Below are 16,040 nucleotides of genomic sequence, written 5' to 3' on the forward strand. Positions count from 1 at the left end.
CAAAATGGCTGCTTGTTTTTCTTACTCCCCAAAAAATGAAACGACCACTATTGGTTGAAATCGATCGATTTAAGGTAGAATTCGACCACTCATGCTCTAAATCAACCAATTTCGATCGCTAGTGGCCGTTTTCAATGGCCATTTTAAGAAGTTTGAAAAACTAGCAGCAATTTTGGGTGGGGGAAGGGGTTGTTGTTGGTTTTTAGGTGGGTAATAGGTGGCTATTGATTTTTGGGCAGGGGCCAGGAATAGGAGAAGGGTGAGTTACGGTGAAATAGGCTGGTAAGGGGGTGTGTCGGAGATGGGACAGGGGGCGGCAGCTACACAGGTGAGGTGGGGAAGGACCGATGGTGGGGGTAGGGTGGATGGGCCTAATACCTTCATTCACATTTTGCACTTACGTTTCCATACGTAGTATGCCATTAATCAAGCATATTTGGTGGAGATGATGAAGAACCACATTGCACTTTGAGATCACAAGTTCAACCCCCCACCATATGCTTGTCGATTTTGTTGTTGGTCTTAAAAGCCTCATGATAATTGACAAATTAAATAAATAGAATTCGGAAAAAAAAATAGTTCTTGTTAACTCCATACTTTCATTATTAATAAGTTATCCCTATTGAGGATTGAACCTTAACAGAGGTCTAGTGCTTGGCCAAGTGCTCCAAACTTCAACCACAACTAATTTTCTTTAAGGGGATCTTCCTGGGTGTATGTTGTTGTGTAATCTATCATATTAATGGAAAAATAGAGTGATGACCACTAGTATATATTTCATAATATAATATCACAAATACTAAGCTCTAAACATGAAATTATACAAGCATTGTTAACCTACAAATAAGGATCATGGTTATAATTCCTCAAGTTAGGTCATAAACTCATAATACAAGATGCAAAAAAAAAGTTCTGAGAAACATGTAGTGCTAATTTAGCAGCTTCAGCTCATCAATCCACAAAATTCTTCACTAAGGCCTCATGAGTTCAACTTGGCACGCCGTTCCTCGTATGAAGCTGAAACCAATAAATAGAAGCAGTAAAAACCAAAGTTGACTGAAAAATTAAGATGTAATAAACCAATAGGAAAATAAGCAGTAAATCTGTTTAAAAGCCGTTTATTTTCGAAAATATACAAGCAGAGTTAAATTGTTTAGAAGCTGTTTATTTTCGAAAATTTACAGCAGAGGGTCATTTTTGGAAATAAACAGCTTCCAAACAAATTCTAACGTCTTTGTAACTTTGCAAGTAAAAGAGATCGAAGATTATCTAGTTGGTAATTTCAGAAAATATCCCCCCACCACACACCCACACCTGCCCCCAAATGCTTTTCTAAATTTGATTATTATCATCAGACTCACGCTCAGTTGGCCTTGTCATCAAGGGTATATGCACGCATTTCTTCATCCCGGCGGCTTTTGTAAGGGAATGTCTTCCTGAAAAATAACAGACACATCAGGTCCATGTCCATGTCCAACTTTAACTTTCATTCAGTCAGCCTCACTACTTTTCATGCTTTAAAAAACAATGGAGAACATAGAATCATAGACCACCTTCATCATCTTCTATGGACGAACAACTATCCAGAGCATTACTAAAAATAGCAAATTGCAGCATGAAATTTTGGCATTCATTTTCCAAGTGTGCACATAATGCCTGTCTTGCATCTACACAACTTTTAAAGTCAAACAAGATAAAAAAGCAGCTTCTGTACCTAAAATGTTGCACAATAACTTAACCCTCATGAGAAAAGAGAGACCATGAAAGTATGCACAATTATGACTTCTGAACACTTGTATTGTATCATGCATGCATCCATATTGTTAAATTTGTTTACGAGGAATTTGTAGTAGTAAATTGGCATCTAGACCAAGGGGACGGTAGTTTGAGGCCTTGAGCAAATAGGGGAGTCAATAAATAGAGGAGCTTAGGGAAAGAGAAGTATGATGAATATTTATTGAGAAGTTATATTTTGGTAGCTTTGTCTTAGTGAGAGTGTCCAGCCACTTAAACTGGGATTATAAGCAATTATGCTCAATTTAAGGATTTAATCACATCAAGTACAATATACATATGCAAGGAGGAGGCAAGGCCCAACTGGTAACTTAGCCCAAGAGAGTGAGAATGCACATGAGAACATCAGCAACATCAACAAGCAGCTGGAGCACAACAGGACGAATCACACTTGAAGACAAACAATCATCAGCAGCCACCAAATCAGTCTAGGGACTGGTATATATAAATGAAAGTGGGGAAAGGGTTTAGGCAGGCATTTTGTATTAGAGTTATCTCTAAGAGTTGTGGGCCAAATCCACTACTTGAGAGTTGTAGGCTAAACCTACAAATGTTGAGAGTTGTAGGTTAAACCTACTAGTTTGTGTTCTTTTCTTGCTGCCATTGTTAAATATAATCAAGCTTAGCTTCTTCCTTATTTGTTCTGTCTTTCTTTGTTTTGAGTTGCTGTTAATGGAGTAGTGGCCTGAGTCCATTACACTTCGATTTTTCCTCGTTTCAATTATTTTCTGTTTCTGCAATCTATTACATGTTCCTTCTATCCATTCAGTCCTTTACACAGTTCATAGTTATTTCATACGTGTTTCTGATCTCCAGAACATTCAATACACAAAGAAACATTAAACTAGATAAAAATTGTGCTTCATTATTGACATTGTCATGGAATGCAACTTCACATGCCAACAGTGACATACCTTCCTATCCTCCACAAAAATAGAAGATTTTCATTTCACCCTCCCCAAGAATACATGATTAACCAAATATCACGAATTAATTCGTGAATTGGGATTTGCAGAACAGAACTTGGAATATTATTACTGTTATTTAATTAAAGGTTCCCCAAACTTTCAGCATGGATGACATATTGACATGTACTCTGCAACTTATAGCAGATTTACATTCTAGAGAAATTTTCTAAGCTATTTTACCCATTTTAAGGGCCGTATTGATGATAAAACTAATGGGCTCATTAGAGAGAACCCAGATATTCTTAGAAGAAAATATCTGATATGCTTTCTTGAATGTTGATGGGCTTTCTCAATACTTGAGAGTTGAGAAATGGGAATTCAACTTATCATAACCACCAAGTCTAAGATAAAGGTAGAAAATGAATTATATAATAAAAAAAATTAATAAAATTATAGTTAAGGACTGGTGGCCATCATAAATATTTTTTTTAAATTTTCAACTTGACAAAATCTCATACCAAATCAAGAATTTTACATGTCACATAGCCCACTTGAAAACAAAATCTGATGTATATATTCAATACAAACTTACCTGCTGAAGTAAAGAACTGCAGACCTTCAAATTCACAAGAGCTTAGAACCAAAGGCAATTCTGAGGCCATAGTATACTGAGGCTTCTTAGGCGTTCTCTCAATATCAAGTAAAACATCTATAATCTGAATAAGAAACAAAATAAAACTCAAGAAGCCGAAAAAACTCAGCAATGCATGTAAATGTTACAAATAAAAGGGGAATAATACATGATTCAAGCTTAGAACTGTGATTCGTTGACTAATGATCTTGAGAAAATTGAAGTTGAGGACAATAATAATTGTCTTTGATGACACTTCTATAGTTCTATACTATTCTATTAAATTGGTGCTTTAAAATATATGTTTCTATATTGTAATAAGCATATTGTCATTATAAATTGATCAATGGTCAATCAGACACAAGCTAACAAGGTAGGGAAGCCTACGTACATCTAATTTCTTCTACCTTGCAATGTGCAAGAACCTCCTTAGAGGCATCGGGACAATGCTGATGTTAATAGCATCAAGTTTTCATAGCTTCAAAAGTATACAGTAATTTGACTTTCTGAATTTCTTGAAACTTAAAAATAAGGAAGTATAAATGGTCAGTCTTTCAAACAGTGTTAATCAACCTGAAGGTCAGTTGTGTATTGGTAGTTGAGATGCACTTCATTTAACAGACATTCCTAATTTCACCCAAGTATATGCATTCTTTTTCAAACTTAGTATTTGAAAAATTGAAAATTACAAACAACCTGCAACCATACATCTACAGAGATAGAGCATCAAATTGACTTATTTACCGAAATTTTGGTTTTAAGACTGCCCAAGTGAAGATCAGCACTTGAATGCTCAAGGAACATCTTTCAAAAGGGAAAGACACAGAGACAAAGACTTGCCATAACTTTGATTCAATCTTCAACTTTGAGGGGCTGGAAACGAAAATAACATAAAATCCTTCCATTACCTGTTTTTTAATCAAGGGGAGATTATGGGTACCTAATTCCTTTTAAGGTATTTGGAAGATCATCTTAATCAAGGCACCTCAGTCATCACCCTTTTTTGCAGCCCTAAACACTTCCTCTTCGATCACCAATTGTCTTTAAATTTACTTCAACCATGCACCCTCTCTTCTTTCACCCAGCCATGTCTTCATCTAAAAGGGCCTAAACCTCAACCTTTCCAATTCAAATTGGGCCATCAATAAACAATCCAAGTACTAGAGAGAATGATTGATTGAAAAAAAGACCCAGTACTTTGTAAATTATGATTCTAGCAGGTTTTTGAGATTCCAATCAGGAATAATACTTCATAGAATGCCACAAAGTATATCACATCCTTCGCAACCAAAACAGTTGTAACTTGAAAGTATTACACCACTTCACAACCTCATTTTCTAGCCACAAGTATACCCGACATAAACAAAAAACGAAACATATTGAGAAGGTGAAAAAGACTAACAAGTAAAAATAATATCACTTCTTCACCCTCTTATCACCGAATTCATAGCTTCAAGCTTTAACCTCTCCTCTATGAAAATTTCTTCAATCTATATCCACACTAATTCTTCATTGAACACCCAATCTGCTACTCCAAAACCATCTGCTTTGAATTATGCTACAAAACCTACATATTTATATATGGAGAAGGGGCAAGGTCCTTCGAATATATGTGAGGACTCAAAAACAAAAAGAGAGCATCTGAAACTACCCATAGTTCCAACCATTTGTATGGAAATGATCTAACCAATCATCAGCACACACAATCTATCTAACCTTAGAGCCCCATAAGATCCCCACAAGCATATAGAGAGTGGAACATCCACCAGCCCACAATCTCTAATGCATGCATTACCCTCATAATAAGAATAGTCCCACAACAACCGTTCCCACAATTGACACACAAAATTAGCTTTTACTAAAAAATAAATAAATAATTTCTACAGCAACAACAACGAAAACAATAACAAAGCCTTAGTCCCCAAATATTAAATAAATAAAAATATAAAATATGAGGATATTAAATTTTCCATGTCAGTCCGTTCCTCACCACCTCTTAAGCCTCGACCAAGAAAAAAGGGCAGAAAGAAAAGAAGAGAAGAGAGAGATAAATAGAAAGAAATCAAGGTGTTGAGACTAGTTTTTATGTCCATTGCTGATAATGAATTAACATAATCTGTTAGTCAGTTAGTAGAACATTTATTAGCTCATTTTCAGTTTCTCTCTTTTTTCAAGCAATTGACAACAAGTAGATAACTCCCCCTGTCCCAATCCCTCAATCTGTTGTCACATCCCTAACTAATGCGCGCAAGCATAGACCAACGAACGAATAAAAGAGTTCATATAATAAAGCTTTATATTTAGATATCTATTCAACAACATATTTCGTGATAAAATTTGTTTTTAATACGTTAATAAAAATCCATGGTCAAAATTAATATATGAGTAGTGAAAATAAGTCCAACGTGTCAATTACTTAATCTGGGACAGAGATTCCAGAATAATTGACTCTTTGAACCTTTTGAACTATTCAATTGTTATACTATAGTATAAACTTTGACTATAAACTTTTTACTAATTTCTTGGTAACAAATGTTGTCATGTAACTCTTTAAATAGGTATTAATACATAGTACAAAGTTTCATAATGTTGACTTTTCAACAATTTTTACTAAGATTAAGTTATACATTAATGGTTAAAATAGTTTGTTGGGAAGTGTGTCAAGTTTGACTATGTCCATTATTCACTTATTCTGGAACTGGTGTAGTATTTCAAAGGAAAAAAAGAATAAATCACAGCCAAATATTGCAGCAACAACATCCAGATTTATTAAAAGAGATGCTTTATACTTACTTCTACAAATTCTAGGCCCCTTCCAATCATAAATAATACAGCAACCATGCATCGAACTTGGTGCCATAGGAATGCACTGCCTCTAATTATGATGGCCCATAATTCTTTGTCTTTAAACCTGAATCATAATATCCATGGCGCAATTTTAGTTATTAGTTACAATAAAATAAAATAAAATAAAATAAAAAAATTAAAAATACATATTATAGCCTTGAAACAAGGTAAAAGCAGTAAATATTTTTGTTCAAATTAGCAACAAAAACCTATAAAAATGTATCTTACTAGCAAAATAATTAGGCAGAGTATAGCTGATTGTAATGTTAATAATCCAACCAAAATAAGTTTTATAGTCCATGCCATTGCTAAGCAACGATGATGATATGTTCAAATAGGTCCAAGTCATTGTCTTCATCATGAAGCATTTTGTGAAAAGTTTGTAGTGAGAGAAATCAAACACCGATCTATGGATCAAAATTACTCCCTCCGTGTTTTTTTAAGTGTTATAGTTTGACCGGCACATAGTTTTAGGCAATTTAATTGACTGCAATAAAATAAGAGGTAAGTGGGGTAGTTGGAGTATTAAAAAATTGTAAAAGAAATATAGTGGAGTTAATAGTTTATTGAAAAGTAACGAATGTGAGAGAAAAGATATAATAAAAAAAAGTAGTAGTGGGTTTGGGTGGGGACCATGAGAGGAGAGAGATATAATATATTAATGTAGTTTTTTGCCAAAATAGGAAGTGTAACACTTAATAAAACACGGCCGGATTTGGTAAGTGTAACACTTAAAAAAACACGGAAGGAGTATATCTTTCGATAGTTAACCGCACGATTATAAATTGAAGAGAATATAAAATGGATATGCCCCTGTATCTAAAATGTAAGACAAAAAAAAAAATTATGACAAACAAATACAGATACTTGTTTGTTACTACCACCGCTCCTTGTTCTTTACATTGTCCCTATAAGTCCATTCCTTTTTGTTCTTTCCACTTCTGCTTTATTCCATTATTTGACATTGATTAACACTTTTACCCAATCCCCACACAAAAAGACCTAGTTTTACCCATATGCTTACTTTTTTGCCACTTGCAACACCACTTAATCATTCTCTCTCTTTTTTTTTTTATTTAATGTTGTACAACTAGTAGCTGTCAAGAACATTAAAACAGAGATAGTATATTTTTACTAATATCCGTGGCCAACAAACACAAATTCCTATCATGGAGGATTATTCAACATTTTTGCAGCTAATAATTTAGACAGTCTACTATGTTTTACAAAATCCAAATTTTTTAAACAAAAATTAAATTAATAAAAAATAGAAGTCTGAAAAGATTACTTTTCACTGCTTGGGGTGATATCAAATGACGTGATACATCGCTTATAGTTGTGCACATTAACCGCATCCATTTTACAGAAATTCCTGAAGTCGTGTTCACCCAGATACTTCTTAGCTGCTGTCTGCATTGCCTACAAAGCACAGGAACAACACAAATATGTAATCATCCAGATTGGCATAAAGTAATGCTGGCATATCAATTTTAGCAACAGACTACAGCTTAAATTCTTTAAAATTTCTTACTGATATGTTAAGATTTTCACTCCAGAAAAAATATTTGTATTCCCTGCTCAAGCACCCAAACCTGTAATCATTGATGAACAAGAAGAGAAGTTATCAAAACTCAGAGATTGAGGCCCGAAACAATGAATGCTTAACTAGTTATATACTTCAATCTGTACTCTTTAGCAAAGAATCTAAATATGACAAATAAAGCTCTGCCTAGTTCACAATTTCCATACTGCTTTAGTATTATATTTATTCCTACTTCGTATATTTTTTTTAAATAACAGTTTAGTGTCCACCAGCAACACAATATTTATAGAAATAAATAGTATCTGTCATCTTTCTTCCACTGCATTCTATCAGGCTTAAATATGGGTGATCCAATTTAATGAATGGCAATTCTGTTAAACAGACTATCCGATCAAAGAAAAGTTGCTAAGTTTGCACTGCTACTTCTGCAGTATCGCAGCATAACTGTGGTCACAACTGCGTTTTTTTTTTTTCCTATCTATCCTTGCACTGGAATAAAGGTTCCAGGAAAACCCATCGTTGCAATTTGGAAAAAAGGGTTGGTTGGGAGTATTGAACCAAATGTCTTTACAAGGCATTGATTTAAATGTACTACCAGCATCAGTTGGCAGAGAAAGTTAGAGATGCTTAAAATGATGACATATCAGTACAAGGAATTTCAATATGTGCATGTTAACAGCCCTTAATCTGCCTTTTTGGAAGTATAGCTATTCCTATGATCAAACTCTTCCAATCTCTTTCCATCATATAAAAGCATAAACTGCTACCCCCTACATCCCATAATAGAAATAGGAGGATAGAGTACATGAAATACGTGAAAAAGGAATAAAATTATAAGATATGTAAGTGGGACAATAAAACAAGTACCTAAAAAAGAGAAATGTACATAGAAGTAGGTGATGGCACAAATAATAAGAAGAATTGTGAGGCTATTTTGGGTAGTGCAATGAGTAAAGACATAAATAATAAGGGAATTGTAGATATTTCATAATGTCTTGGAACACCCAAAAAGGAAAACATGAACTATATTATGGGATGTGGGAGTAATACTGCTTCCACATCCAACCTTTCAACTCTATAGCTTAATACAAAGTCTTCCTATAAGCTTTGGTGTTCAAAATCCCAGGAACCAATTAGTTGGATGGTGATTATCTAATGTCCGGATTGGTAAATAATCAAAAGAAAATAAATACTCATTGCTAAACATTTTAGAAGCAGCAATTTTCTCCCAGGAAGACCTTCATAACAATAATACCAATCAATACTACATTAGCTGAGCTATGGACTGGAAGGATTCATGAACCAGGATTCATCACAGACTAAGCATTGCCACCAGAAAAAGTAGTTTCAATAGAAAATTATGATTCCCTTATGAGGAACTAGCAAGCAGACCCCAAATTACAACAAATAACACAGAACATAAGGCATGCAAATTAGTTAGCTGGTTACTACTTGAACCTGGAACAGTTACCAAAAAAAAGTGGTTTCATACATTATCTTCAGTAATCTAAACTTGGTATTTGAAAATGCAAACCTCATCAGCCACGTGTCCTCTTCTCCTTCTAACTTTTTTCATAAATCCTTTTCTTTTATTGGCCCTATTTTATGTTTTTATCAATCATTTTGTTTTTGTAGAACTTTTCTAGCGTCCCCCTTCATATTCCAATCTCTTCAATTTTTCACTTTAATTTAAAATACTGAATTCCCTTAATTTTCTCCTCTTCTCCCTCCATCATCCAATTTCAATATAACTGAATTCGTCATCTAATCAATGACCACAACTTATTTTCTTCCCCTAATCCCTTTTCTAACAGTATAAATTTCTAATAAAGCTTATTTCAAATCGCCTAAATTCCCAGGGGAGGAAAAAAAATAGACATACATATCTCTAAAAATGCTCTTGAAAAAAGAAGATGATGGTTAAAAAGGAGAAAAATCGAGGAGGCAAAAAAGGGAGACATAAACAACAAGAAAAAGAAGAGTTTGGTGTAAGAATATTCTAGAAATTATACATACATGGTATGGCATTGCCTGCATGACATAAGCCATTATTTTCAAGATATCAAGTGTGCTCTACAAGAATTAGATTTGGTGAGGAGACATTTCATAATTTCAAAATTCATAAAATGGTGCTCCAGATGTCAAAAGACTGTAATTTATTCAAGTTGTGATTTTTTAGCACAAATAATAACATATGCACAGCCCAAGCATAGAACGGGCCAAAAAGGTAGTTTTATAAAGATATTTCAAGGAATGGTGTTAATTTGTTTTAGAGGACTCATCTGCATGACTGCAAAAGCAAACACATCCTTTCACACATATACGTTACTGAGCATCAAAATAGTTTCTTATCCATATCATAATTTCCATGCATCAACAGAGCCCTCAAGGTCTCCATTCCATGGAAATATAATCAAATTCATCTAATCACGAAATTAATTATACATAAACAAAAGCATTGGCTTGATTCTAGTACCTCGCATGAAAATCTACAGGAGCTGGAGACCAACCAGTAATCCGAATGTCTTTTGGAAGAACTTTATTCAGTATTCTCACGTAATCAATCTCACCTTCTGTATAAAAAAAAATATAACCATAAATAACCTTTCAACAAAATGAAGATCAGAGAAATTTATGAATAAGATTAATATGGTCATATAGATATAAGACAGCTATGTAAAGAGAGAAAAATAATTCTATTGGTGTACTTGGATAATAATCACTTAGTATATTTAGACATATCTGTTTTTACCAAATAACGAGTTTTCTGTAGAAAATCAACACCATATTTCTGGAATTGAATGCATCTTTGACCAACAGAGATTAAAAGTAAATTGATAGTGCAAACAACCCCATTAATGATTTACTCCTCAGTCAATTATACAGTAATGTCACTACATACAAAATACAGTCAAGATTAAGGGTTTGGATAATAATGTTCAAAAGTCCCAGAATACTAAACAAGGAGACATTGCAGACCATATTGCCCTTCACAAACGACTCTGTCAGAACTTGTCTCAGCCTTAAGATTTGACCGTAGGTATAGAGCAACCACCTGCATAAAAAAGTTTTTCATTTTCCCACACAATCCAATTTTGAGAATGCAGACAAAATCGTCAAAAGGTTCCATTGTACACATATGACCTAATTGTAGAGTAGCAAAAAGGTATATTTCTTTCCACCATGGCTTTGGTAATGGAACATCAAAACGACAGCAAATAGATACTTTTCGTGCTATAAGTAAAGGCGTGAAGCTGTCACAGATATCACCTTCTACATATTGTATTTGTTTTTTTTTTTTAAACCATAAATATTCCTTTTTCTTGAAATTTTTTTTAACATTGGGCCATTAAGTAGATGTGAAAAGGTGACACATACAAGGAAATGAAAGGGATGTTCTTCTAGGATATCTCCCAAATCTAACCTTTGATCCTTGGCAAATCTTTCACTCAAAAGTTCGGAAAAGGAGATGAGACCTGGAAACAAAATTTTTGGAAAAGTCATTTGATCTTCCCTTGGTTTTTGAGGGGAACTTAATAATTGTGAGCCCATAACACAAGCAAGTATAATTTTATGATAGAAACACCTCTTCATACTCTCAAGGTAGTTCTTACAAACAGCATTGCAACTAGTGTGATTTTGTTAAGCCTACTAGTAGAGTTCTAAAGATCAGCTTTCTTTCTCGTGATAAGCATTATTAATAAGTCATCCTATCATCTTCAGAACGTCCAAGAAACCCACTTTTGCTGAAGTTTCATCCATCAGGGATAAACTGTGAATAGTTCTATGTATTTATAAAGCACTTTCCACTCCATTGTATTTACATTAGCCATCTAACCCATATTTTGTTTCTCCTCTCCAGCTTCCACTCACAATCGCCACTCAATCGTTTAATTTGCGAGACTTTAGAGCATATTACTAAATTCCAACATTGTACACTAGAACAGTCTTTATTCCAAATACGAAGAAGTGAAAGAAAATAGTAATTTCTTTTACTTTTCGAGCTCACAATTCAGAAGAAAGCCATATTACATAGCTTAATGTTATCATTTTTTATGTTGTGGTAGTGATGCTGGTATGAATTATTTATTCCTTAAATGAAATTTTCATATTTAATTAATTATTTTTAAAATTTGCGATAATTTATTAATTATTTATAAATTACTGGTAAATTATTTCTTTTAATCTTTGTCATCTCCTTGTCCAATCCAAATCCTGAATTTTAGAAATTTTGTGATTCACACCCCCATTCAAACTCCCATCCTTGCCTCCACGCAATTTAGCACCCTACAACTGCAAGAACCTGAACTCTGAAGAATCAAAATTCAGGATCAGGTTCATATGAACTGTCTATCAGCAAGTACTGCAAGCTTGCCTAAACATAATAATACAATAAGTTTAGGTGCCTAGAAATTATGTAATTGCAGATCCAAAGAACAGATTGAATAACCTTGCAATTAAGCTACAGCCAAATTTCAAATTAGTGGAAAAGTTCTTAAGATTACCGTAATGGAAGATAAGACACAATCATATGCAAATAAACATAAAGAGTGAAAAGAATATGTTATCAGAGTACTCTCTCCATACTTTCATAATTTTCCTATAAAACATTAGGCCACTATCTCTATTTGGTAATTTATAGCATGAACTTACCCCTATACGATTCATGATACAATTAATTATGACCTTTAAGCATTAACTTTTTCAGATATACTAGCTTATTTTATGATTGAAAAACATAATTTTGAATTGTTAATTCCTAGTTATCTAGTTTGGCCAACTATTTTGGGATGGAGGGAATGACAATATTTTTCAAAGTGAGTACAAGCTTTAACAAAGGTAACAAATTACAGGTAGAATTTCATGATGCTTACTTGCCCAGCAGCTGAGACTCCCTTATCTGTTCTGCCACATCTAGAATACTGTGAACCCTTTCTATCATCAATCAATAGCCTTGTCTTCTCAAAAGCTTTGAAAAGTTCAGACTGCAAAAAACGTCCAACAGAGACACAAAGCTAAAGAACTACCTTCAATGAAATATTCAAAAAATCTCATCAAATGCAAACTACATCACAGTCATTTCACATCCCATATTTCCATACTTTGATGCTGAGATTTAGGGGGTTTGGACTCTTATAATTAATGATGAAGCTGGTGTTTCTGTAAACGATTTGTTAGTTGCTTCTTACACTATCTCAATTAGTGATGTTACTAGTCCCTACTAGGCCTTTATAAGGTATAAAGAGCTTGAGACAAGGAGAGGTGGAGAGCTAACTCCATTTCTTATTTTCATGGATACCCACTGTTTGAATAGACGCTCTGACAGCTTAAAGAGGAATCCTAGAACTTTCATCCTAAGTGAGGGCAAATGGGACTTTGGGAGTCGCCACAGTTCATCTGTGCTTTGCTGATAAATTATTCTCTAGAGGTGATACAATAGTAATCTTTTCTTATTCTCAAGAGGTGAAACGACGTCTATTAAACTCCTGGAATCTGCTTAATATGTTATACATAATGCTTCAAGGGCATCTAAGCTGATAGTCAGCTGATAAGAAATTGTTTTGATTTGAATTTTAGAGGTATTGTGGAGGCTGAATCAGTATATCTTGGAGCTTTTGGGGATAACACCATTTCAAGTAATTGGTGGAACCCCTTTCAGCCATAATAGAAGCTGTCTTGTTAGGACACTTCAAGAGTTCAAGGAGTGAAAGATTGGACAAGGACTACTACAGTATAACATATACAATTGGTCCTAAATACAAACCAGCGAAAAATTAATGTTCGTTGATTTTTGATTTGGTTCAAATGTTCACTTATGGAAGCTAGAGCAGAGATAGTAAATTAAAAGCAGTTGAATCCTAGTAATAGTTCAGTTTGAATCAGAAGTATAATTTTTTTTTTTAAATGGCAGCTAAAAACTGAGTCTTAACATGGCAGCGCATAAACAAAACCTCTGGACCCTACTTGCTGAGGGTGTTTGGGTGAATGATGCTAACAGGAAAATCTGATAGAGCGTTATGTTGATTCAAACTGTATATACAAAACAAGTCTATGCTGTGTGGAGGAAAAAAATAAAAAACATGCAACTTTAGGGTAAAGGTTTTTCAGAGTATATCCTTGTTATTATAAATTTCCAGTAAACATGTAGGTTATGACTTTGATCCTTCTACCAAAAATCATTATTCAAAAAAGACTTCAGGAAGGAAAAATAATCATTTCTAAATAAAACAAATGGAGAAAAGAATGTTGATTAGTGCATATAGAAAGCATGTTAAAATAATTTGATCTAATTTGCAAATTAGCACATACAAAAAGGCATGTTCTATATTTTTACACAAAAAGGTAAGAGTCATTTCATCAAAGTTATGAAAATCCCACTCCATATGGGTAAATTGAGGTAATTTGGTAATAAGTATGCCCTCATAAAAGATTTAGAATATCAAAAGAGCATGAAATTTACAGTTCTCTAAAGCTTCTCCAATTGAACAAGTACATATATACAATGACACATAAACTCACCTCAACAGTAGGTTCCATTTGCGCCTCTGATGCAAAGCCATAAAACCTGTAACATAATATTCCAGTCAAGAACTTAGAGTAAACCCCTATAAAAAAGAAAATTAAAAAATTAAAAAAAGGAAAACCATGCTAGACCAGTACAAGGTATTAAAGGAATACTATGTCTTAGCATATATGTTGAAGGCATACCGTTGACCAAAATAAAATACTTTGAGGGCGACATATCTCTTGGGATGATGATGCAAGATGCTCACATTGCTATCTATAACCACCAAGTGAATGAGGTCAAATGCATATTACAAAATCTTCACCATGCAGAAATATAATAATACAAACATTACCACAAAATCACAAATACAATATTTGACCCAAAAATATTGTCCCTAAATAGAAGCCATGTTTCTTTTAATCAACAATCCCTCTATCTTATTTTTGCACCTCGATTGTTTTCTTTTACTTGCAAAGTTGCAAGTACCACAATCTCTAAGGCACGCATTTTTAAGAGATGATTAGAGATGGAAAACAAACGATGAATTGATATTGGTGTTGGACCTTACAGTCTAGGCTAGCTTAAATAATACTTGTATATCTCACATGATTTCTTAACTGATACTAAGCAATTAATAATTAGAATTCCATTCGTTGCGTGCTAAACATACACTAGATGACTCAACCTAATGCACTCATCTCATGAATTTAGCTTATGATCCATACAATTCATTACCATACATGGCCTTGATATCATATTACATTGTTCTCAATAATTTTGGGAAGTTAGAATGTAAGACAAAATGACATTTCGGAAAATATATATATATATATATATATGTTCCACATTATGCCGATCAAAGTCTTCGACTATCGACAAGTTCGGGTCTTCGTATTAGTGAAATATAAACATAGGAAAATATACAAGACAATCAATATGAACTAGACCATTATAAGCTTAAAAATCATTAATTCAATCAGCTATAAAACTTAAAAACAAATATTTTTAATAATTCACCAACCTTGAGACTTTGTTTTCCTGCTCTTGCCACTCTTTTGATGCAAATTTTGAGCAATTTCAACAGAAGCTAAAACATTACTCACACTAGAATCACTAGCATTCTCAACCTAAACAAAATCATAATTTAAAAAAAAAAAAAAATGTGTTTAGGATTTCAAAATGGTAAATTAAAGTAGCGCAAAAATGTAAGAATTCAAAAAAATCTCAAAGTGATTAATTATAAAGCAGAACAAATGAGATTAAATTACCTTAGAACAACGGCAATGCGAAAGTTTCGATGCCATTTCTGCATTCTCAACCTCTAAATTCTAAGTTTAATTTAAAAAAATAAAAAAACAAAAAATAGAAAGTCGGAATTAAAAATTATGCATTTGTATAAATATGTAGAATCAAAGAAAGATGAGGAAGAAAGTACCTTGATGCGGCAATGGAGAGAATCAATTTGGGAGCGAAGAGAAGAAATTAGGCGATCGTTCTCCATTATTCTTCAGCAACAGGGTATGTTTGCTGTGGTAGAATTTGTATACACCGGGCACCGTACCCGAGGTAGTGGTGATTATTGGGCGGGCCGGGCTGAAACTGAAAAAATCCTCTCGGGCCGGACTGGTTTGGACTAAGTTTTGAGGTGAAATTTTTATGACCTAACCAGCCAAAATAGTCAGGCCGTGTGAGGTTTTCAGTGCAGGCCAGAAAAAATTAACTAAAAATGCATAAAATCGCATTCTCAAACCTGTCCAAAAAAATAAATTTTCGGGTCGGGCTAACTTTGATCACATCTACCCTGAGATC

The 16,040-nt window shown here is 33.7% G+C and overlaps 1 protein-coding gene across 3 annotated transcripts; it reads right to left on the reverse strand.

The window, feature by feature from the left end:
* Nucleotides 1–585: 585 nt before the first annotated feature.
* Nucleotides 586–15,760, reverse strand: LOC145585132 (uncharacterized). 3 transcript variants are annotated; one of them, XM_081641865.1, is made up of 15 exons: nucleotides 15,667–15,760; nucleotides 15,500–15,559; nucleotides 15,253–15,358; nucleotides 14,432–14,504; nucleotides 14,243–14,288; nucleotides 12,598–12,708; nucleotides 10,703–10,778; nucleotides 10,200–10,296; nucleotides 7,712–7,772; nucleotides 7,469–7,599; nucleotides 6,127–6,244; nucleotides 3,295–3,418; nucleotides 1,554–1,667; nucleotides 1,362–1,436; nucleotides 588–1,017 (listed from the first exon to the last, which is right to left on the reverse strand). In XM_081641865.1, exons 1-15 carry the CDS (start codon nucleotides 15,730–15,732, stop codon nucleotides 980–982), a joined length of 1,296 nt encoding a protein of 431 aa, XP_081497991.1. In that variant the 5' UTR covers nucleotides 15,733–15,760; the 3' UTR covers nucleotides 588–979. The 3 variants fall into 3 exon arrangements, 2 of the variants coding, with proteins under 2 accessions (XP_081497992.1, XP_081497991.1); XM_081641866.1 differs by lacking the exon at nucleotides 1,554–1,667 and having other exon boundaries at nucleotides 586–1,017; XR_014100569.1 differs by lacking the exon at nucleotides 3,295–3,418 and having other exon boundaries at nucleotides 960–1,017.
* Nucleotides 15,761–16,040: the final 280 nt, after the last annotated feature.

This window comes from Chenopodium album, chromosome 16 (genome assembly GCF_948465745.1).
Source record: "Chenopodium album chromosome 16, dcCheAlbu1.1, whole genome shotgun sequence".
Lineage (NCBI taxonomy): Eukaryota > Viridiplantae > Streptophyta > Magnoliopsida > Caryophyllales > Amaranthaceae > Chenopodium > Chenopodium album.

Coding starts and splice junctions, on each gene's coding strand:
- LOC145585132 (XM_081641865.1), bottom strand. CDS start 15,732: ATGGAGAACGATCGCCTAATTTCTTCTCTTCGCTCCCAAATTGATTCT. Junction 7,773..10,199: donor CCTGTAGATTTTCATGCGAG/GTACTAGAATCA, acceptor CAATGATTACAG/GTTTGGGTGCTTGAGCAGGG. Junction 3,419..6,126: donor GGGGCCTAGAATTTGTAGAA/GTAAGTATAAAG, acceptor TTTCTTATTCAG/ATTATAGATGTTTTACTTGA.